The sequence below is a fragment of the Rousettus aegyptiacus genome, unplaced genomic scaffold (genome assembly GCF_014176215.1).
Source record: "Rousettus aegyptiacus isolate mRouAeg1 unplaced genomic scaffold, mRouAeg1.p scaffold_m13_p_3, whole genome shotgun sequence".
NCBI classification, from domain to species: Eukaryota; Metazoa; Chordata; class Mammalia; order Chiroptera; family Pteropodidae; genus Rousettus; species Rousettus aegyptiacus.
Window position 1 is genome coordinate 148867403 of NW_023416306.1, and position 19330 is coordinate 148886732.

Here is a 19330-nt window from a genome sequence, read left to right on the forward strand (position 1 = left end):
AGTTCAAAAATACTATGCATATATTATAGGAAAATAAAGAAACTATTGAATTAAAAAAAAATCTTTGTAATATTATTTGATTTAAAATTTATGTACCTGTATTACTTTGATAATAAGAAGTTAATTATAAAGAATATCAAAAGATGGCAAATATATTTGCAAGCAATGCCTCCAATAAGGGCCTAATAGCCAAAATATAACAAAGAACTCATACAATCAATAACAACGGAAGTAAACAAACGATCCAATCAAAAAATGGGCAGAAGACCTGAATAGACACTTCTCCCAAGAAGACATACAAATGACCAACAAACATATGAAAAGATGCTCAACACATCACTAGCTTTTAGGGAAATGCAAATCAAAACCACAATGAGATACTATCGTACACCTGTTAGAATAGCTGTTATTAACAGGACAAGTAATAACAAATGTTAGAGAAGATAAGGAGAAAAAGGAACCCTCATACACTGCTAGTGGGACTGCATATTGGTACAGCCACTGTGGAAAACAGTATGGAGGTTCCTCAAAAAACTAAGAACTGATCTACCATATGATCCAGCAATCCTTTTCTGGGGTATTTACTACAAAGACTTGAAAACTCATATCCAAAAAGATATCTGCACACCGATGTTCACAGCAACATTATTCAAGGTGGTCAGGACATGGAAGCAACCAAAGCTGCTTCCAACAACAGATGATTTGATAAAGAAGCTGTAGTACATATATACAACGGAATATTACTCAACCATAAGAAGAGATGAAATACTACCGTTTGCGACAACATGGATGGACCTTGAGATAATCATGTTAAGCGAAATAAACCAGACAGAAAAAGTTGAAAATCACATGATATCACTTATATGTGGGATATAAATCTAGAAGCAACAAACAGACAGGACAAACAGAGACTCATGAACATGGACAATAGACTAGTGGTTACCAGAGGATGGGGGTGAGGGAGGAAGATGGTATAAATGGGGTCAAATATGTGGTTGACAGAAAAAAATCTAACTATGGGCAGTGAACACACAATGTTTTATACACACACACACACACACACACATATACATATATACATATATATATAACATTGTGTGTTCACCGCCCATTGTGTGTGTGTGTGTGTACATATATATATATATATATATATATAATTTAACAGTAAGGCATATATATATATGCCTTACTGTTAAATTGTACACCTGAAACTTACTGGATTTCATTAGCCAATGTCACCATAAAAAAAAACTATCTCTCTCTCTCTCTCTCTCTCTCAAAAGAAATGAAAAAAGAACAAGGAAGAAATTATGGAAAAAAGGAAAAAAATATAAACAAGAAAAAAGAAAAAAATGTCTGTGGGATGTCAGAATAGTAGCAGGAAGGCTGAATCCCCAAACAAGCTAAGGTTCGCTAAAAATAATCCATAAAGGTACTTTAGTTATATGAGGAACAAAATTATGATTAAAGGGACAGACTTACTGTGATAGACTGATGGTATAATGTTGAAAAGCAATACAGAGAAAACAAACCTCTCAACTACCAGTTAGTGAATCCAACAAGAGATAATCATAAGGTCCTGCCCTTGTGTACAAAGAAACCCCAGCACCAAGTAAAGGATAGGGTATTCAGGACCAACCCACAGCTCATGTGGAAACCATGAGACTTCTAGCCAACTCTAAGTATGAGTAGATCATGGGTTCTGTGGTCTCCAAAAACAGTTTGTATGATCCTGAGTATACTTTCTGTAACTCCATGTAGAACACTTAATATCAAGAAGCCAAAGATTTTCTCTGGCCTAGTCAGACTGACTATATCTGTTGAACTTATTTAGTTAATCCTTAAAACATCGGTAGGACAAATCCAGAGGAGAAAAACCTGTATATCCAGGAAACGGACACCATTTCTTTAAGGTACTGCTAAATAAACTTGGGGATGCTGTCTTGGAGAAGAACTAGAAGCAGACATGAGAATTTCCTTCAAGTGAGTAAAAGGCTATGAGGAAGAAAAATGATTAAAAAAGGCCCTTCTCAGTAAGCCACCACTCAAAACACTACCCGGGTGCAGAGGAAGACTTTTGGAAGAATTCTCTAATCACTGGGACAATAAGCACCCACGGGGCGTCTTAGCAGAGGTTTAAGTTATTCCTCAGTAAAAATGTACTTTAATATATACTTTTTATATGTCAGTTATAGCTCAAAAAAATGACTCTAGGATGGGTACGTGAACGGAAAATTTTGTAGACCCCTGATCTGGGCCAAATACCCTGCAGTACTTGAATGCCTCTCTGTCATTTCTATTCAATTAAGAAAATTTTATTGCTATTGTGATTTATCTTTGACCCATGGTTATTTACTAATTTTTTTTCTCTCCCATTGAAGAATTTAAAAAAGATATGGAAACCAGCATAAAAAGTACATCATAATGAAGTTTTATAAAGTACACACCTTTATAACCAACATGCAGATCATGAAATGGAATTTCTGGTCATTCAGAGGCCACTATGTGCATCATTCCAATTACAACCCCGTCTATATTCCTAAAGTAACTATTATCCTGACTTCTGTATTAATCACTTCTCTGCATTTTAAAATATTTTTTTATCCAAGTGTGCATTTCTAAATACTTTAGTTTTGCCTGTTTCTTTTTGTTGTTGTTGTTTGTTTTAATGTCTTTTAGGTTTCTTAAACAACAGGTCTCTTCCTGTCGGTCTTTCCTTTTTTCATCAGAATGTTATCTGTTGAAGAACATGGGTCTGATGGTTTCTGACAGTTTGGATTTTGTGGATTGTATCTTTACGATACAGTACAATATGCTCCTCTGACCTCTGTACTTCCTGCAAATTGAAAGCTGATCCTGAGGTCTGATCAGATTCAGGGTGGTTTTATTTTGCAAGACTATAGGTAGTATTGTGTGTGTGTGTGTGTGTGTGTGTGTGTGTGTGTGTGTGTGTGTGTGTGTGTGTTTAAATCAAGAGGCACATAATGTCTAACTGCCTTTCTCTTTTGTGATGTTAGCCACTGTGCATGCTCAATATTTAGATGTATTAATTCACTGAAGGCAGCTAGGTAATTATAATAAAATTATGTAATTTCTTTTTTAAAAATTCTTTATTTTACCTACATTTTTGAAGGATATTTTCCCTAGGTATAGATTTCTAAGTTGGCTGGTTTTAATTTTTTAAGCACTTTAAACATATCATCCTATTACACCATAGTATAATTTGGCCATCAATCTTATTGTTGCTTATTTATAGGTAATTCATCCATTTCCTCAGGCTGCTTTTGGGCTTCTCATTATCTTTTGTTTTTAATAGTTTGATTTACAATGTGCCTAGTATGTGTATTTATCCTAGTTGTGGTTACTGAGTTTCTTATCTGAGAATTGGTATATTTCATTTGTTTTAGAAAATTCTTTCAGCTATTCTCTCTTCATATATTGCTTCTGCCTCATTTTCTCTCTTATCCTTCTGCGACTGCAAGTTCATATATATTAGATCATCTGTGTTCCACTCGTCTCTTATACTCTGTTCTGCTCTTTCCATTTTCTTTTCTCCTTGTCCTTCAATTTGGATATCTTTTATTGACCTGTCTTCTATTCGCCAAGCCTGTCCTCTGTAGGTTAAACCTATCCAATAAACTCTTAGTTTTAGATTACTGGCTATATTTTCATGCCTCATAATTTTTTATTGCATGCTGGACATTGAGTACAAAAGAACCATAAAACTATCATGGGCTAAATTGTGCCTCCCTCCGATTCATATATGGAAGCCATAACCCCCAATGTGACTATCTGGAGAAAAGGCCTCTAAGGAGGCAATTAGGGTGAAATGAAGTCATAAGGGTACAATTCTAATCCAATAGGACTGGTGACCTCTTAAGAAGAAGGGACAGCAGGGATGTGTGTGCACAGAGAAAAGGCCATGTGAGAATGCAGTGAGAAGAGGTCATCTGCAAGCTAAAGAGAGGCCTCAAGAGAAATCAAACTTGACAGCACCTTGATCTTGGACTTTCGGCCTCTAGAACTGTGAGAAAATACATTTCTGTTGTTTAAGTCACCCAGTCTATGGAATTTTGTTATGGCAGCTGTAGCACACTAATACAAGAGACTAAGGCTGATTTCCTCCATACAGCATGTAACCCATGCCATTCTTGAGAAAATTAGGTAAACCCTTGATCAGCTTCAATCCAATCAGGAGGAAGTAAATCAGGGCTGGGTTACTTCTTTAGTTGGAGTAAGTCTTCTGGTTTCAAATGTCTCAAAGGCAAGACCTGTAGGGAGCTTATGGCAGTTCTCTACCTCTAATTGGAATTTGTGTCCTAAGAAACAACAGAATATTTTACGTGGCCTTTTTGGTCCAGACCCATCTTCAAGTTCAGCCCTCTTGGGCTTTCAATAAAGAGTCTGCCAAGTCACTGTTCCCCTGTGCTCAGAATGTTCTGTCCTTTGGAGGTTTTAAGCTTAGCTTTTTATCCTCATTTCCCATGCAGGTTCAAAACATGGCAAATGCTCTGTGGGGCAGGCCCCTCCCACTAATGGGACTTTGTCTCCTAAGCACTGTATTACTATGAGAGTTTTATTCTGCCTTTCCAGCTTAGGCCCCTAGCTCCCAGTCAATTCCAGCACTTAGCAAATGTCCTGTAGGAAAGGCTGGCCATGTGTTTGTGGCACCTCTAGATTCCAATCTGTCATATCAACCCATATGGCCACTAAAAACTTATTTCTTTTGGCCTCAGGAGAGTCTGTCTGTGGCAGCCCAATCTGCAGTCTGTGCATAGATGCCCCTGGGAAAGGAAATGGCCAGCACCCTGTGCTCAGCTAGGAAAGGCTCTTTCCGCTTTAGAACTTTATTTCTTCTAACACACTTTGCTGCCATAGCTCTCTGACGTCTTAAAAAATATGCTTTTTGTAATTTGATTTTGTAGTTATTGCAGTGGGAGCTACCTACAACACCCTACGTAGAATCTGAAGTCTAATATTTTTTTAAATAAAAATTTTACATCATTCCTTTTTCCTTCTTGAAATATTTCTACTTTACCCCCTAAAATTTCAACCTAATATTTTTATGAAAATTCATGTTATAGTTTCACAAATAAAAATATAATTATAAATTTAAATTTTTCTTTATTTATTGCAACCATAAGGCTCTAAGTGTTAAAATTTTTGTCTTGGATTAGAATTACCATTACTATTATTACTGGAACACAACTGATCAAAACAAATACACTTTTAATGTTTTATAAAAACATTATATATAAATGGAAGCAATTATTATAAGTTCATAAGAAGATAAGAGAGAAAATAAGGGTTTATAGCCCAGTAGTTAAAGAACGCTATAGACTTTTTGGCATCTTGAGGTTTTCCCATCCCAAGGCAAATGTACCATGCTAAGGTTTAAATGGTCAGAAACTTGTGGAGTATTTTTGGTTTTCTCCTGTTAAAGCAGGAGAAGGACAGAGAGAAAAGGGAGGTGGGAAAGGACAATGGCTATCTTTTTAGAAACGTTGACTTTATGAAAGAATACTGGGAATTTGAGAATCTAGAAATGGCTTCCTTTAAACCACCTGTGCCTATACAAACAACCCTTGGAAAGTCCAGGTACCCATTTCCCAGTCTTAATGCTGGAATCCTAAATCAGCTATCATGACCCTGCCAACCCAGAGGTTACATAATCACTACTTGTAAAAAGTACAGCCTGACAGTGGCCCATACTCAAAGTCAGTATAGAAATCAATAGGGAGAAGGGAAAAATCAATAATACCATTGCTAATTTTTTCCCCTTTCGTTGTTTATACAAACATTAAAAAGATTCCAGAGAGCAGCCCTGCGAGAAGCACAATTATCCACTTTGTATTTTAAAGTCATATTGACTTAATAATTAAAAGCTTTTCGAGCTCAGGTAAAGATAAAATTAGGCCCAAAGATTATTTCTATGCTAATCAATCTAGAATTTATGGGGCAAGAGACTTAATACGAAACTATCTCTAGTGCGAGAACATCACTTTTTGTTCAGATAGACGCGGCTGGACCATCTAGTTGTACTTCAAAGGTAAGCTGCTCCACTCATGCTTTTCAAATTCCAGAAGGAGAAAAAGGCCTTTTGCAACATGTTTAGTAACCAGATCACAGCAATAGGATAGTTACACCAAAGGTGGGCCTCAACAAGTTTTGAAAGGTAGATGTTTGGTAATAATATTGTTAATTCTGCAATATGTAAGCCAACAACTTCCCTAAACTCTGATAACCAGACACGTTTTGTGCAAGACACTCGGCATAGTTCTAATAGCCATCTTCTAGTTTGATGCCATGTATCTCTCACCCAGAGCTGATGGCTATATTGAGCTGTCCTGAGAACAAAAACCAGACATTCTTCTCCCAGTAGGAAGTAACCACTGCAACATGTAACTGAGCATGTTAAGGACACTATTATCAAGAATGAAGACTGATCCACGCTGTTTGAAAGCTTAGCTGGCCTAGATCCAAATTTATGGAACGCTGCAGGCTTTTTTTCAGAATACCTCTAAACCAAATGCGGAAATATTTCTTCCTAATTTTTTGATGCCTAGGGTCAGCCAAACCCCAGGGAGTGCACTTGTCCATCAACAAAGAAAGGTTCGCTTTAGTTAACATCACCAGGGAACCTAAAGGAAAAGAAGAGGCCCTAACAACCTTCTGTAGAGTAATAAGCAGGAACATGCAGATGGATAATAAAGGAAAAGTATGTAAAAGCAAAATAAAAATATTCCCGATGTGAAATAGGAAAGAGAAAAATGGACATAAAGGAGGTCTATGAAATCTAAAAAAAGTTCTTAGGAGGAAAACAATGAGCATTGTTGTGTCAGATATGGCTATGTATGAAGGTTATAGTTAAATCTGGCTTTTAATTTTTATTTAAAAATTTCTTCTGGTCATTTTTTCTGATAAAGTTCTTATGTTAAAAGAGAAATATCTTCCTTTACTGCTATGAAACTGCCCTTTCAAGGCACAGCGTGACAAAGGTTAACAGAGCCTACACCAGCGGCAGGTTCACACTAGGGGTATGCTCACCTGCTTCCGGGTCCGCAGGGATTCTCCACATGTACAGGTTGAAGTCATCAGAGCCCGAAAGGATATACTGTTGGGACAAAAAAACTATTTATATATTGATAATACACCTATATCAATATACCCATCTATACAGAGAAAGACTTTTTAAAAATAAACAAAACAAATGGAGATGTATTCATAAGGTACCACATAGCCAACACCCTCTTGAAAATAAGTCAAATACAAAAAAAGCCAAAGATTGTATGATCCAACTTATATGAGGTGCCTAGAATGGACAAATTCAGAAACAGAAAGAAGAACTGTAATACACAAGGACTTGGGGGAAGGAGAAATGGGAAGCTACTGTTTAATGGGTACTGACTTTCAGTTTGGGAAGATGAAAGTTCTGGACATGAATATGATGATGGTTATACAACAATGGGACACCCTCTCACACTCATTAGGATGGTTACTATCTAAAAAATAGAAATTAGTTCCTCAAAGAATTAAAAATAAAATTACCATATGATCCATTAATTCCACTTCTGGATATATATATCTGAAAGAACTGAATGCAGGATCTCTAAGAAATAGTTTTATACCTATCTTCATAATAGCATTATTCACATAGCCAAAAGGTGGAAACAACTCAAGTGTCTATCAACAGATGAATACATAAATGAAATGTGGTCTACACATACAATGGAATATTATTTAGCCTTAACAAGGAAGGAAATTCTGCCGTATGCTACAACAGATGAATCTTGAACATTATGCTAAGTGAAATAAGCCAATTACAAAAAGACAAATACTGTATGATTCTACTTATGAAGTTCCTAGAGTAGTCACATTTATAGAGGCGGAAAATAGAATGGTGGTTGCCAAGGGCTGGGGATAGGACAGGGAGGAAAGTTTGTGTTTAATGGGTACAAACTTTCAGTTTTGCAAGATGAAAACTTCTGGAGATGGATGGTGGTGATGGTTATACAACGATGTAAATGTACTTAATTTTTTTCGGTGTTATTTTTTTAAATTTTTCAATTATAATTAGCATACAATATTATATTAGTTTCAGGTGTACAGCATAGTGATTAGATATTTATATAACTTAGTAAGTGATCACCCTGATAAATCTAGTACCCTTCTGACACCATACATAGTTATTACAATATTATTGACTATATTCTCTATTCCATAGTTTACACCCCATGACTATTTTGTAACTACCAATTTGTACTTCTTAATCTCTCCTCCTTTTTCTCCATCCCCCAAACCTCCTACCCATCTGGCAACCATCAAAATGTTCTTATATATCTATGAATTTGCTTCTGTTTTGTTTATTTTATTCTTTAGATTCTAAAGGTAAGTGAAATCATATGGCATTTGTCTTTCTCTGTCTGACTTACTCCACTCAGCACAATATCCTCTAGGCCCATCCATGGTGTTACATGAATGTACTTAATACCAAACTGTATACTTAAAAATTTGTCCTTAAAAAGAAAATATAAATCCTCATTGTCCTGACTTTAGGGTCCATCCAGTAACTTCCTGCAGTTTATGATACTATCCTGGTTGAAGTTAGAAAGCTGGAATTCAGAAGCCCAAGGGCTTTCCTCTCACAGCCAGTTTGGCAAAACCACCTACTATTTAGGGGGGAAAGATTCATTCTAACTAACAAAACACTTATGTGCCAGGCACACTGGTGCTTACAAAGATATATAAGGCACTACCTGGGTTCCCAAGGAAAATAGAAAACATGTGTAGGTACACAACTACCATGCCATGAAGCAGAAATCACCAAGTGCCATTAGAAATAAGATGCCTGGTGATTCATAAAAGAGGCAAGGCAAGATAGATTTGAGCACTGAGCCAGTCCTGAGTAAAGATGTGGTGAAAAATGTGAAAGGAAGAGCACAGATAACGATGGAGCTCTGTAGAATAACCGTTTTAACAGAAACAGGAAGCAAGGCATAGCTCACTGCTTGATACTTGCTCATATCCCTCAGGCCTTACAGCTCTGGATATTCCACTGGATCTCTAACTGCCAGGATCCAGGTCTCTTTGCCCAAGGGCTTCTCCAAAACCCAGTAGGCTGCAGGCTTTAGGGAATGAACATTCCTTGGGAACAGGCTCACCCAATGACTGAAGAAGGGAGGTGGTTTATCAATATCCCAGCTGCCTTTTTCCCTGGGGGAATAACTCTGAAGTGTGTGTTCTATACCCTTTCCCCACAGAATCCAACTCAACTGCTCAGTTGTAGTTGGTACAAGAAATCATTCTTCCCTTCCCTATCTCACTCCTGCACTCCTCTACTATTTCCTGTATATCAAAATAAACTACTTGCACCTGAAACCTGACCCAAATTAAGACGGGAAAACAGAACACAAAGAACTGTCCATTAATAATTTATTATTCAACATCTCATCATTTCATGCTCTACCTATTTAAAAGAGGCTATAAAATTTCATATAGAATTCCTGCTACTCTATTCCCCCCCATACGTTCCCCAAACTGAACAAAAATGAATATTAGAAAAGAATGAACCAAGGCTGGGCTTATCAGAGGTTCTACTATTTCATTGTGAAGCGCTTTCCTATTTGTTTAGCTATTCGCCAGGGAATGCCATGAAGAGGTAAAAGGGGATTTGCAAATAGACCGCTGACTGAGAAGACTGCCTTAGAAGGAAGAAAACTCCCACAGAGTGGAGGCTTCTGGATTTAATACAACAGCTCCTAAAATACATAAAAAATGTGTACAAGGAATAAGGGCAACTTCTGACCCTCTCTTCCCTTTGGAACCACCTAAGGGAACAACAGGTCAGGATGATTTCTTGACCCACACCACCTGCTTAGTCAGACCATTTAAGTGTTTGCACATATACTACAATCACAAAACTGCCCTGAGGAATTCATTTATGACATTTCATGGTTGTCTGCTGGACCCCTTCCAGCATTCAAAGTTGGCTGCCTCAGATACTGCTGACTGTGGGAGACTGAAATAAAAATGAGTCCATCCCTTTATTCATTAAACATATATTTATCAATTATTGACTATATGTTGGACACTGTTCCAGGAAATGAAATACAGAATTGATCAAAAAAACACCCTGTCTCTACCCTCATGAAGCTTACTGTTTTAAGTCAGATATCAAGGAAAAGGAGGAGAGAAACCTACACCTCCAATGTCAGAAGAGGAAAATAATTATATACTCATATAATGTGAATGGAGAGTGAGTAGAGAAAAAATAAATTTAAAGAATATGTATATGTAATATGTCTAGTGGTGGCAAGTGGTAAAGAGAAAAATTAAACATCACATAGAGTATATAAGGAACACTGGGGTTGTTAGTTTCCGTTTTATATGGGGTGGTCACAGAAGGTCTCTCTGATAAAATGGCATTTTGAGCAGAGCACTGAAGGAAATGAGGGAGCAAGTTATCTGGAGCTGAGTATTCCAGGAGAGGAGACAGAGTTTTGGGCTATATTAAAATATAAGGTAGCCAAAAGAGCTCTTCTGTTCTCTTCCTCCCTTTCTTCCTTCTTTCTTTTTAAAGCTTTGTTGAAGTTCAGATTATTTTAAGTGGGATGAGTGCAGATATACATTTAAAACATCCTCAAAGCTGTTAGAAAGATTCCTCTCTTCTAAAGTTGTATTGGAAGAGTTCATCTCCTCCCAGACTTGAGTTGGAGCCTCTGACTGTGGCCCTACTAGTGGTTAGTGCTTAAGAAGACAAAAAGAACATTCTGAGTCTTGATTAGCCATCTCACCAATATTTAAATATTTGCTGTGGGGAGCAAGAAAAACAAAGACGAAACAGTGCCAACACCAATCACTACCAAAGGAAACCCAAAGTACATAATTATATCCAAATTTATGAAATATAATTATTTGAATTAACCATAAAATTGAACTTCAAGTGGTGACATTGGAGGTGTAGGTTTTTCTCCTCCTTTTCCTTGATATCTGACTTAAAACAGTATCTGTATATTCCTACCCAGGCAATCTGGTAGTGAATCTGAAGCTGACCTGGAATAAAGGGCTTCGGGCCTAGATAACAGAAAAGTTCGGCAGCAGATAGCTGCTTTATAAATAGATAGGCTTTAGAAACACAATAGAAAAAAATGGTTGCCAAAAATTCCTAAGTTTAACATTTGTATTTCCTTTTGTGATGCTGGACTTCACAACCAACATTCACATTTAAAACACCACCATGAAAAAATGTAAAGATTACTGTTCAGTTTTATAAAAGCAAAAACTAAATTAGAAGATATTAAGTTTATGACCTAGTGAGGGACATGAATATGAAGAATTCATTATCTTCTCTTAGGTCTTTTCTTTGATCTCATTCTAAATAGTAAGGGGTAAATGACAAATTAAAACTCACTTCACATGAGTCTTTTACCTTTTATCCTAAATGAGACAACTAGATCAGACCTCCAAAAAGAGAAGAAAGAATGTTTTAGGTAGTCCATTATCTAGGCAACAGAAGCCCCATTTCCCAAAATGCTCTAGGTTGCAGGGGGTGGGAGTGAGGTAGAAGACCCACAGCCTCCTTCAGATCAGAGAGTAGAAGACATACCTAATTTTAATTTGGCTTTGGGTGTAAGATGGGTGATATCAATGCAAAAATGAGCCTAAGTTGTGTGGATCCACATCATTCATAACCTTTCCCAGCCAGCCCCAAAGGTTAAAGGTTGGCTGCACTCTGACTCATCTCACTGTTCATTCTTTCTGTCCAAGAGCCAATCTGTTCACTAATCTCGATGCAGCCCAGTCATTTTAAGTAAAGTTAACCTGAAGCCAGTACATTTTATCTAATCTCTCAATCTAATCCACTGTCAATATGGAGATATTAGCTTTCAAGCATAAGGACAGAGCAACAACTGCTCAATAGATTTCAAGAAGGAACCACCACCATGACTACTACTATCACCAACATAAAAAGAAATTACCATATTTATACTCCGTCGCTGTTTCATTTGCCCACACGTCTTCTGTCAATCCACTAACCAATACAGAAAACAGCCACCTCAAGTAATAAATACTCCCTGCTCTCTGGGAGACTGCTGTAATGCCCAGTACTCCCTCCAAGAACTCCAGCCCCTATCGTCAATTCTTAGCATTCTTGAATTACACATGCTCTTAAGACCATTGCCAGCTGAATACCTAGAGAAGCTCATGATTAAATATACAGACCACTTTTGTAGAGTCACCCAAGTCACAAGAAATTTTTAATAACTTAAAAGGTTCAAAGAAGGATCTAAACATAGCCTTCCATACCAAAACTGTTCACTGAATAGAATCTTACTGGAAAAAAAATTATTAGCCATCTTCAAGCAAAGCAACTACTTCTCCCTCCCTAATACCTTTATTTAAACCTTAATAGTTAAACCAAGAAAGGGACAGATTTGGAACACAGATGACGCCCTACCAATTATATTCTAAGACCTCACTGGGTTTAGAAATATGGATATAAGCAAAAAATGCTACCCACCCCCACTCAAAGTCTACCTTAAAAAGAGGAAAAAGTTCTACAAGGTAGGAGGGACAGGCCATTTACCTGATGTACTCCCAGAATAACCCAGAATGTTTTAACAGACCCTTCAGTGTGTGTGTGTGTGTGTGTGTGTGTGTGTGCGCGTGCGCGCGCGCGCGCACGCGCATAGCGTTCGATATTCTCCAACATCTGTTGATGGAGAAGGAAACATCAATGAGTACTTATCAACTTACATAGTCCTCTCCAAGGGTCCTTCAATTGTAATTGATTAATTATTCTCCAGGAAATGGCATGCCTGTCTAATTAACTGTACTGACTAGTATAGAAAAGCCAGATGGCTCTCTAGCCTGGATCAATAACAGCAGAGAGACTGTAATTTAACATTTAAATCACCAAAGCTCAGAAGAAGGAAGATATGTGATCAGACGATTTCATGATGTGTTCTCTAGAAGATTATTTCCAGAAACTGGTATATAATATACCTTTAATCATATCATTTATACTCAGTGCCTGCCACAGGTACCATCCAACACAGTCTGGGAAATTTTTCTTTAGAAATAGCCAAAACCATAGGTTTATTTTATTTGTGGTAGAAGAAAATAGAATTCCGCCAGCTCCCAATAAAGTCATACAATATGCATACCCAAAAGATTAACACTACTTTTTGTATGTGAAAGTATATGATTCTTGCTTCTTTGGACCATTTGCTGTTTCAGCTCCATTAGGCTCCTGGAATTCCTTGGTTTATTAAAATAACTAACCTTTATGGGTTCTGAGTAGGAAAAATTCTATTAATAAAGAAACATTCCATAAAGACAGCCAATAACAGTCAAATAATCAGTAGGGAAGAAATATTTTTAAAATGCTTTGAATCTCCAACAGCTGCTTGTAACAAAGTAGCCTGCATCACTTAAAGATGAATCTTTATTTGGCAAAAACTCTTTTGGAAACGTGGGCAAGATGAGGGGTTGTCAACCAAAAGGACGTCAGTAATCAATCTCTCCTCTGTGGGCCTCAGCTTCTGTATGTGTAGACTGGGAAGCGGGGAGATGGCATCCCTCATTTAAGTCTGTGTATGAATATTTACACTCTTCATTCAATCAAAGGTCTCAAGCATTCAGAGGAAGGAATATTACTTATTTTTGAAGATACCCCCAAAAGGGGAAAAGCTACTAAAAGTAAAATCTCTAGGGAAGATGGGGCAGGTAGAGCAGGAAAGGTTATACTCTGTTTCCTTCATTAAGATCTACCAGGGATTTTTTAGTAGCACCCAGGCTCCTTGCCAGAACTACAGATTAAAGGAGAACTGTCATGTTGTATTACCAGATCACATCAATTCCATTTGTTCCTAAGAACTCAGGTCCCTAGTGTTCCTTTTCGGCTGAACAATTATAAATCAGACCATATCAAGCAGGCCTGCATACACTCCAAAGCGTTTTAGGCTGTCTAAACTTTAAAACTATACAGCAAATGGACTAAAAGATGACATAATCCATGGGTAAAATCTTAATTCAGGATGGCTAATACCTGAAAAACTCCTAGGTCTTAGGTATTTCATAAACTCCTTAATATTATATGCAAAGCTATGGGCATATGTACATTTTTTTCTGAAATGAATATTCATAGCTTTTAGACTTTCAAAGTTCGGGATTCAAAATATAGTTGACTTAATCAACAAGTTATTTTCATGCTACTTTCTCTTTGTAAAATAACGTTTCCTAAAACATTCACCTAAATAATACATACAAGGAATTCCTCTGCCACAACATTCTATATTCAGCTCTTCCTCATCAGGAAGATGCTGTCACTGCTTCATCTGTATAACACAGGTGGCAGCATGTCTATGAGGAAGAGGTACAATCACAGGCAAGAGACTATGTCTAATCCTGTTTCTCCTACTGATTAGATCTGCCATTTCAAACCACTCTAGGCCTCAGTTTCACATGAGGATAAAACCTCTCCAATGAAACAAACCCAAAGGTCTCAGGATTAATATAAAAGAAAATGGTTTAGAAGCTAAAGGGCTAAAAATACATGCTATAAAAAAAAGGCAAGGAGAAGAAGAAATTAGCCTAAAGTCATAAAGAAAGTCATAGGATGGAACCCAAGAGCTGAATTCCCATTCAGTGTGCCTTTACTTCAGATGAAGAACATATGGGTTGCCAGGACCCAAGTGAGATTACTCAGGACTGTGTAGAGTTATATAAGAAAGTAGTTATAACTTTATAAGGTGCTTCGCTGGCCTGGAACACACTTACTAGTGAATTCCTGTACCTCTGCTGTACCCATATAATGTCAACACAAAAAGGTTGAGTGGTGATGTAATGTCTGAGGCCAGGCCACATATTCCAAGGCCATCCTGTTGGATTCACAGGATACAAGTGAGCTCTTTTCTCTAGGGAATGAGATACAATAGCTTAATTATTAAGATTTGGAAGACCTTGCCATCTATCAAGTTTAAAAAAATGACCTGTGTGAAATTATACCAGTGCTCAGACACTCCAGAACTCAACCCTTCCAAGAAAACTTTATTATACTTTTTCCTTTCTTCCTTATTCCACTTTCAGCAAGGTGGACAAACATTAGGTCAGGCTAAAGCAAGAGAAGATTTTAAAATAACCACACTGTCCATTTCTAGGCAATACATACCTGTTAGCCTGAAAGACTGACTTCCCAGCAGCCTGAGGTGCTCTGCTGGGCTCTCATAATCTAGGACAAGAGCCATTTAAGGAATTGTGAAAGGGAACAAAAGCTGAGTGCTGTCTTACAAGTGTGTGCCAGAAAAACTAGCAGGTGGAAAATTGGCCTTCTTTTTTAATGCTGTCAAGAGATCGGCTCACTGACTAATACAGAGGGGACTGTGAAGTTTGAGAGACAGAATGTACCCAGTCAGGCTTCAGAGAGAAAATGAAAGCAAACAAAAAAATCCAAGTATGACAAGAAAGCAAGGAGGAGAACCCTTGGCTTCAGGCAGCCTCCAGCAGAAGGAATGCTGTTTTACTGCAAGATTCCTTACTATACAGTAAGACTGGGAGGTGGGCTGGCTAAAAAGAAAGTAAAAAAAATAAGTTCAAGCCTTGTTTTTTTTGTTTTTTGGTGGTGGGGGTGCTAATTGTTTCTATTGATGCCCAGCAAATCTGATGTCATTTATGTCACCTTGTCAGATGATAAAAGTTATTAAACTTGAATAATTAAAATATTATGCTAGAAATAAATGAACCATGTATTTATAGTCAAAAGTGGGGAAGACAGATTGTATATCGGGCTTTGAATACAAATCTCAAAGAGGGTACTGTCTGGCAGTCACATGAATGTGTCTACCACAGCACCTGGCACAAGTAGATGCTCAGTAAATATCTGCTTTCTTATTTTAAAAGACAGAGCAGGTGAAAGACATGCAGTTAGGAAGGGTTTAGTAGAAGACAGGAAAAAGGAACTTGTCTCCACTCACCTATGAATTTGTGACAGATCACAAAACCAAACATGAGAGAAAAACATCCTGCTGAAGCACAGAGGTTTCAAACTGGTGGTTCTAGAGCAGAATAGGTATGGTGCACAGATTTGTTTTATCTATACAGTAAAATATGAATTTGTTACAATACTTAAAAATCAGGAAACTTCACATATAATTCTTTATTTCTGGCTTCCTTTGGAAAAAAACTAGAGGCCCTTGTGGCAACAATGGTCTGAAGCTGAGTCAAAGCTTCAGATGGGGTTCATTTAGATTTAGATGGGGTGGGCTCTTCAGTTGGCCCCAGTCCCCACCACTCCCTATTAACTTCTAGCCCAATTCACTTTATTTTTGCTGCTTGCCTTGCTACTGTGGCATTGTTATAATTGTTTATATAGTGAAAAGGGATCTCTACTGAGAGACCAAATATCTGGGTTCTAGTCCTAGCTCAGCTATAAACTTGTAAATGTCTTGACTCGTGTACCTAAACTCTCTGAGTCTTACTTTTCCCATCTGTAAAAGGTTTATACAAAATGATCTCTAATAGGTCTATAATTAGCATTTATATACAATGACACAATGAGCATAGATAGGGGAGACACAAAGTAGGCTCAGCCTATTTCACACTTTATTCCCCGAGTCCAATTTCTTGAAATGTTAATTTCATTTTGAGGCTAATAAATCACCTAGTGAGCCTAGGATGTCTAAAAGGAAGTACAAGCCCTCTGGCACAAAATTTGCATCCATTTGTGTAGACTGACTAATCTCACTGTAACTGAAAGCGAGAAGACTGTCTCAGATAGATAGGTCACTTAGTGCTGTTCCTGACCATGTTCATTCCTATTATGGAAATTCTCAAATTTCTCTCTGGGATGGTTACCCAGCCTATGACTAAATGAAGAATTCCAGAGCACAGAGCCTCGGGCTGTGGGTGTTCTCAAAGTATATAAGAACAAGATCAAATATAAAGACCAGTATATGGAAAGGGTAAGTTTTGGAATTTGAAGGCAGTAAAAAGGATCCTGTCTGGACTAGTCAAAGACTATGCATGTCAGTCCTGCAGATTATACTGGAACTGCGGCAGCTGCTGCTTTAGCCATGAGTGTGGTAAGTCAGAGTCTATAAATCACCTTTGAGAGACATGTTCCAAGAATAAGACATGAAGTTTGGCCTCCTATGCCACACTTAAAAAGTATAACTCAGAAGATTAGTTTCACTGAAAATCCATTATTTAATTTGTCCTCCTAAAACCCTAGAATTTGAACAGGAAAAATAGTACTTATCAACCTTGATTTACTGTTAAAGAAGCTGTAGGCCTCAACAGCTAAAACCCACACATTCACCAAAGGACTCAAGACTCACTTCAACAAATATGAGGCTCTCACTGTGCCAGGCATTGGAGACAAGACAATGTTGAACCAGCTACATTTCTTAGTCCCCAAAGAGTGAACAACATAGGCAAACATAAATCTCTGTACTTCCTATTCCTTAGGTTATATATTTTTAATAATCTCTATGGGGAATACAAACAGATTTTAAAGACGTTAACTCTAAAACCAATCCAAAGTTAGATTCAATGACTTCTCATCCTCCTTCATCCATGGAAAACCACTTACCCCAACCAAAAAGCAGTCTAGTGTGTCAGAGAGGATATAGTACCCATACTCATAAACTCTTCCCGCAGAACAAAAGTCACAAGTAATAAATAAGTCAAATCTGAACGGAAACAATCAAAAGCTAGTCAATGTTTTTATCATTATATATAACCTGAAAGGCAAAAACTACTAAGTCTTGTCAACGTACATACCAGGACTATCACAAAATACCCTGTATGGCTCTACCTATGGTACTACCTGTTCCAGTGTATCTGGGGAATATGGGTAATTACAATCTAAGTCAGAGGTTCTCAACCAGGGGCAATCTCCCCCTATCCTGGGGACATTTGGCAATGTCTGGAGACGTTTTTGGTTGTCTGAAGATGGCTGGGGGAGATATTCATGGTATCTAGTGGGGAGAGGCCAGGGATGCTACTATCCTCTGATGCACAGGGCAGTCCCACACACAAAGAATTATCTGACCGAAATGTTGATAATGCCAAAGTAAGGTTAAGAAATCACAGTCTAGGTGCTCTACACAATGGCTAGAGGCCTTTATTCTGAGTCTTTTAAGGACTCCATGCAGACAGGTTCTGGCTGCTAATATAGGAATTAAAAGAAAACAACATCCATTCTTCACCTCTTTCACCTTTCCCTGAGTACCTGTGTTTCTGGTAAAAAGCCTAATAAACCATTATATCTAGTGCCTACTCTTTATTGTTAAATGAAATAAAGATTTCATACATACATAAAAAGTTGATGGAAGAGGAATAATGAGTAAAAGCAAAGAATAAAGAAAATAAGGAAGCCAGGAAGAGAGAGAAGGTGAGGCGCAGTTGTTATTTCCACAGCTAAATGAAACTAAATCAACCATTCTGCTGAGCAGACAATTTTATCTGTTCTATCATGAGTCCGATCATCTCTAGAAACTGTTTTCTTCCCACCCGAGAAACAAACTGCCTGTAAAAACAAAGTCATTCAGGCATTGTGGCCTCTCCAAGGAGACAATGCTTATATAACTGAGGGCACCTAGTGGTTTCAAGTGTGGATCGCAGCTAAGCAGGCCCTAAGATTCCAACAAGAATATAATTCTGAATTTGGATATATTTTCTCTATTTACAAGAGGGGAAATCCCTAGCCTGGACAACTTAAAATATCTTTTTCAGATTCTTTCACATTCAATTCAATTCAATAAGCACTATGCTACTACTTCAAACTATAATACTGAGGAACTTCTAGCAGCCTTAGTCTAGGAAGAAAAGTCCTAGCTAGTGCCTTCAAGAAGCAGGGACTTCACAGGTTCCCAAAGAACCATTTCTTTTATGCCCCTGGCCAACAAATAACTCTAAATAACAGCATGCAATTTGACATAGTTGATGGACCCAAAAGGAACACTAAGCATTAGAAAGAGAATAAGGTTTCTCTTTTTCTAATCTATATGTGAAACAGCAATAAGATTTGTTGTGTTGGAAAAGAAAAAAAAATCTATTTGTTTCTTTGATCATTCTTTCTTTATATTTGTCTTTATTTAGCATGATTATTTAGACCAGTCCAACTGGTCCACTGACACCCGTTTCAGAACTTCTTTGGCCAAGACAGATAGTCAAGAATGCAAGTATGTTTTCAAACTGCCAGTGCTAAGTCAATATCAGTATCCTGATTCCTAGGGAGACTGTGAAAAGGCTGGAAACACAGCTTGGGTTCTCCGTCCCAGTTGTGATGCTGGCAATAAAAGAAAAAGAATCAGCATCTGGCTTCCTC

The 19330-nt window shown here is 37.5% G+C and overlaps 1 protein-coding gene across 4 annotated transcripts in view; it reads right to left on the reverse strand.

The window, feature by feature from the left end:
- DCAF5 (DDB1 and CUL4 associated factor 5) overlaps positions 1-19330 on the reverse strand; it is an 87310-nt gene that overhangs the window by 18346 nt on the left and 49634 nt on the right. For 3 of the 4 annotated variants that reach the window (XM_036239081.1, XM_016131261.2, XM_016131263.2), the window contains exon 7: positions 7048-7114. In XM_036239081.1, coding sequence (XP_036094974.1) covers positions 7048-7114 — 67 coding nt within the window. Of the gene's footprint in view, positions 1-7047; positions 7115-16082; positions 19292-19330 lie in introns of those variants that run through there. The other variant, XM_016131264.2, reaches the window with a different exon arrangement.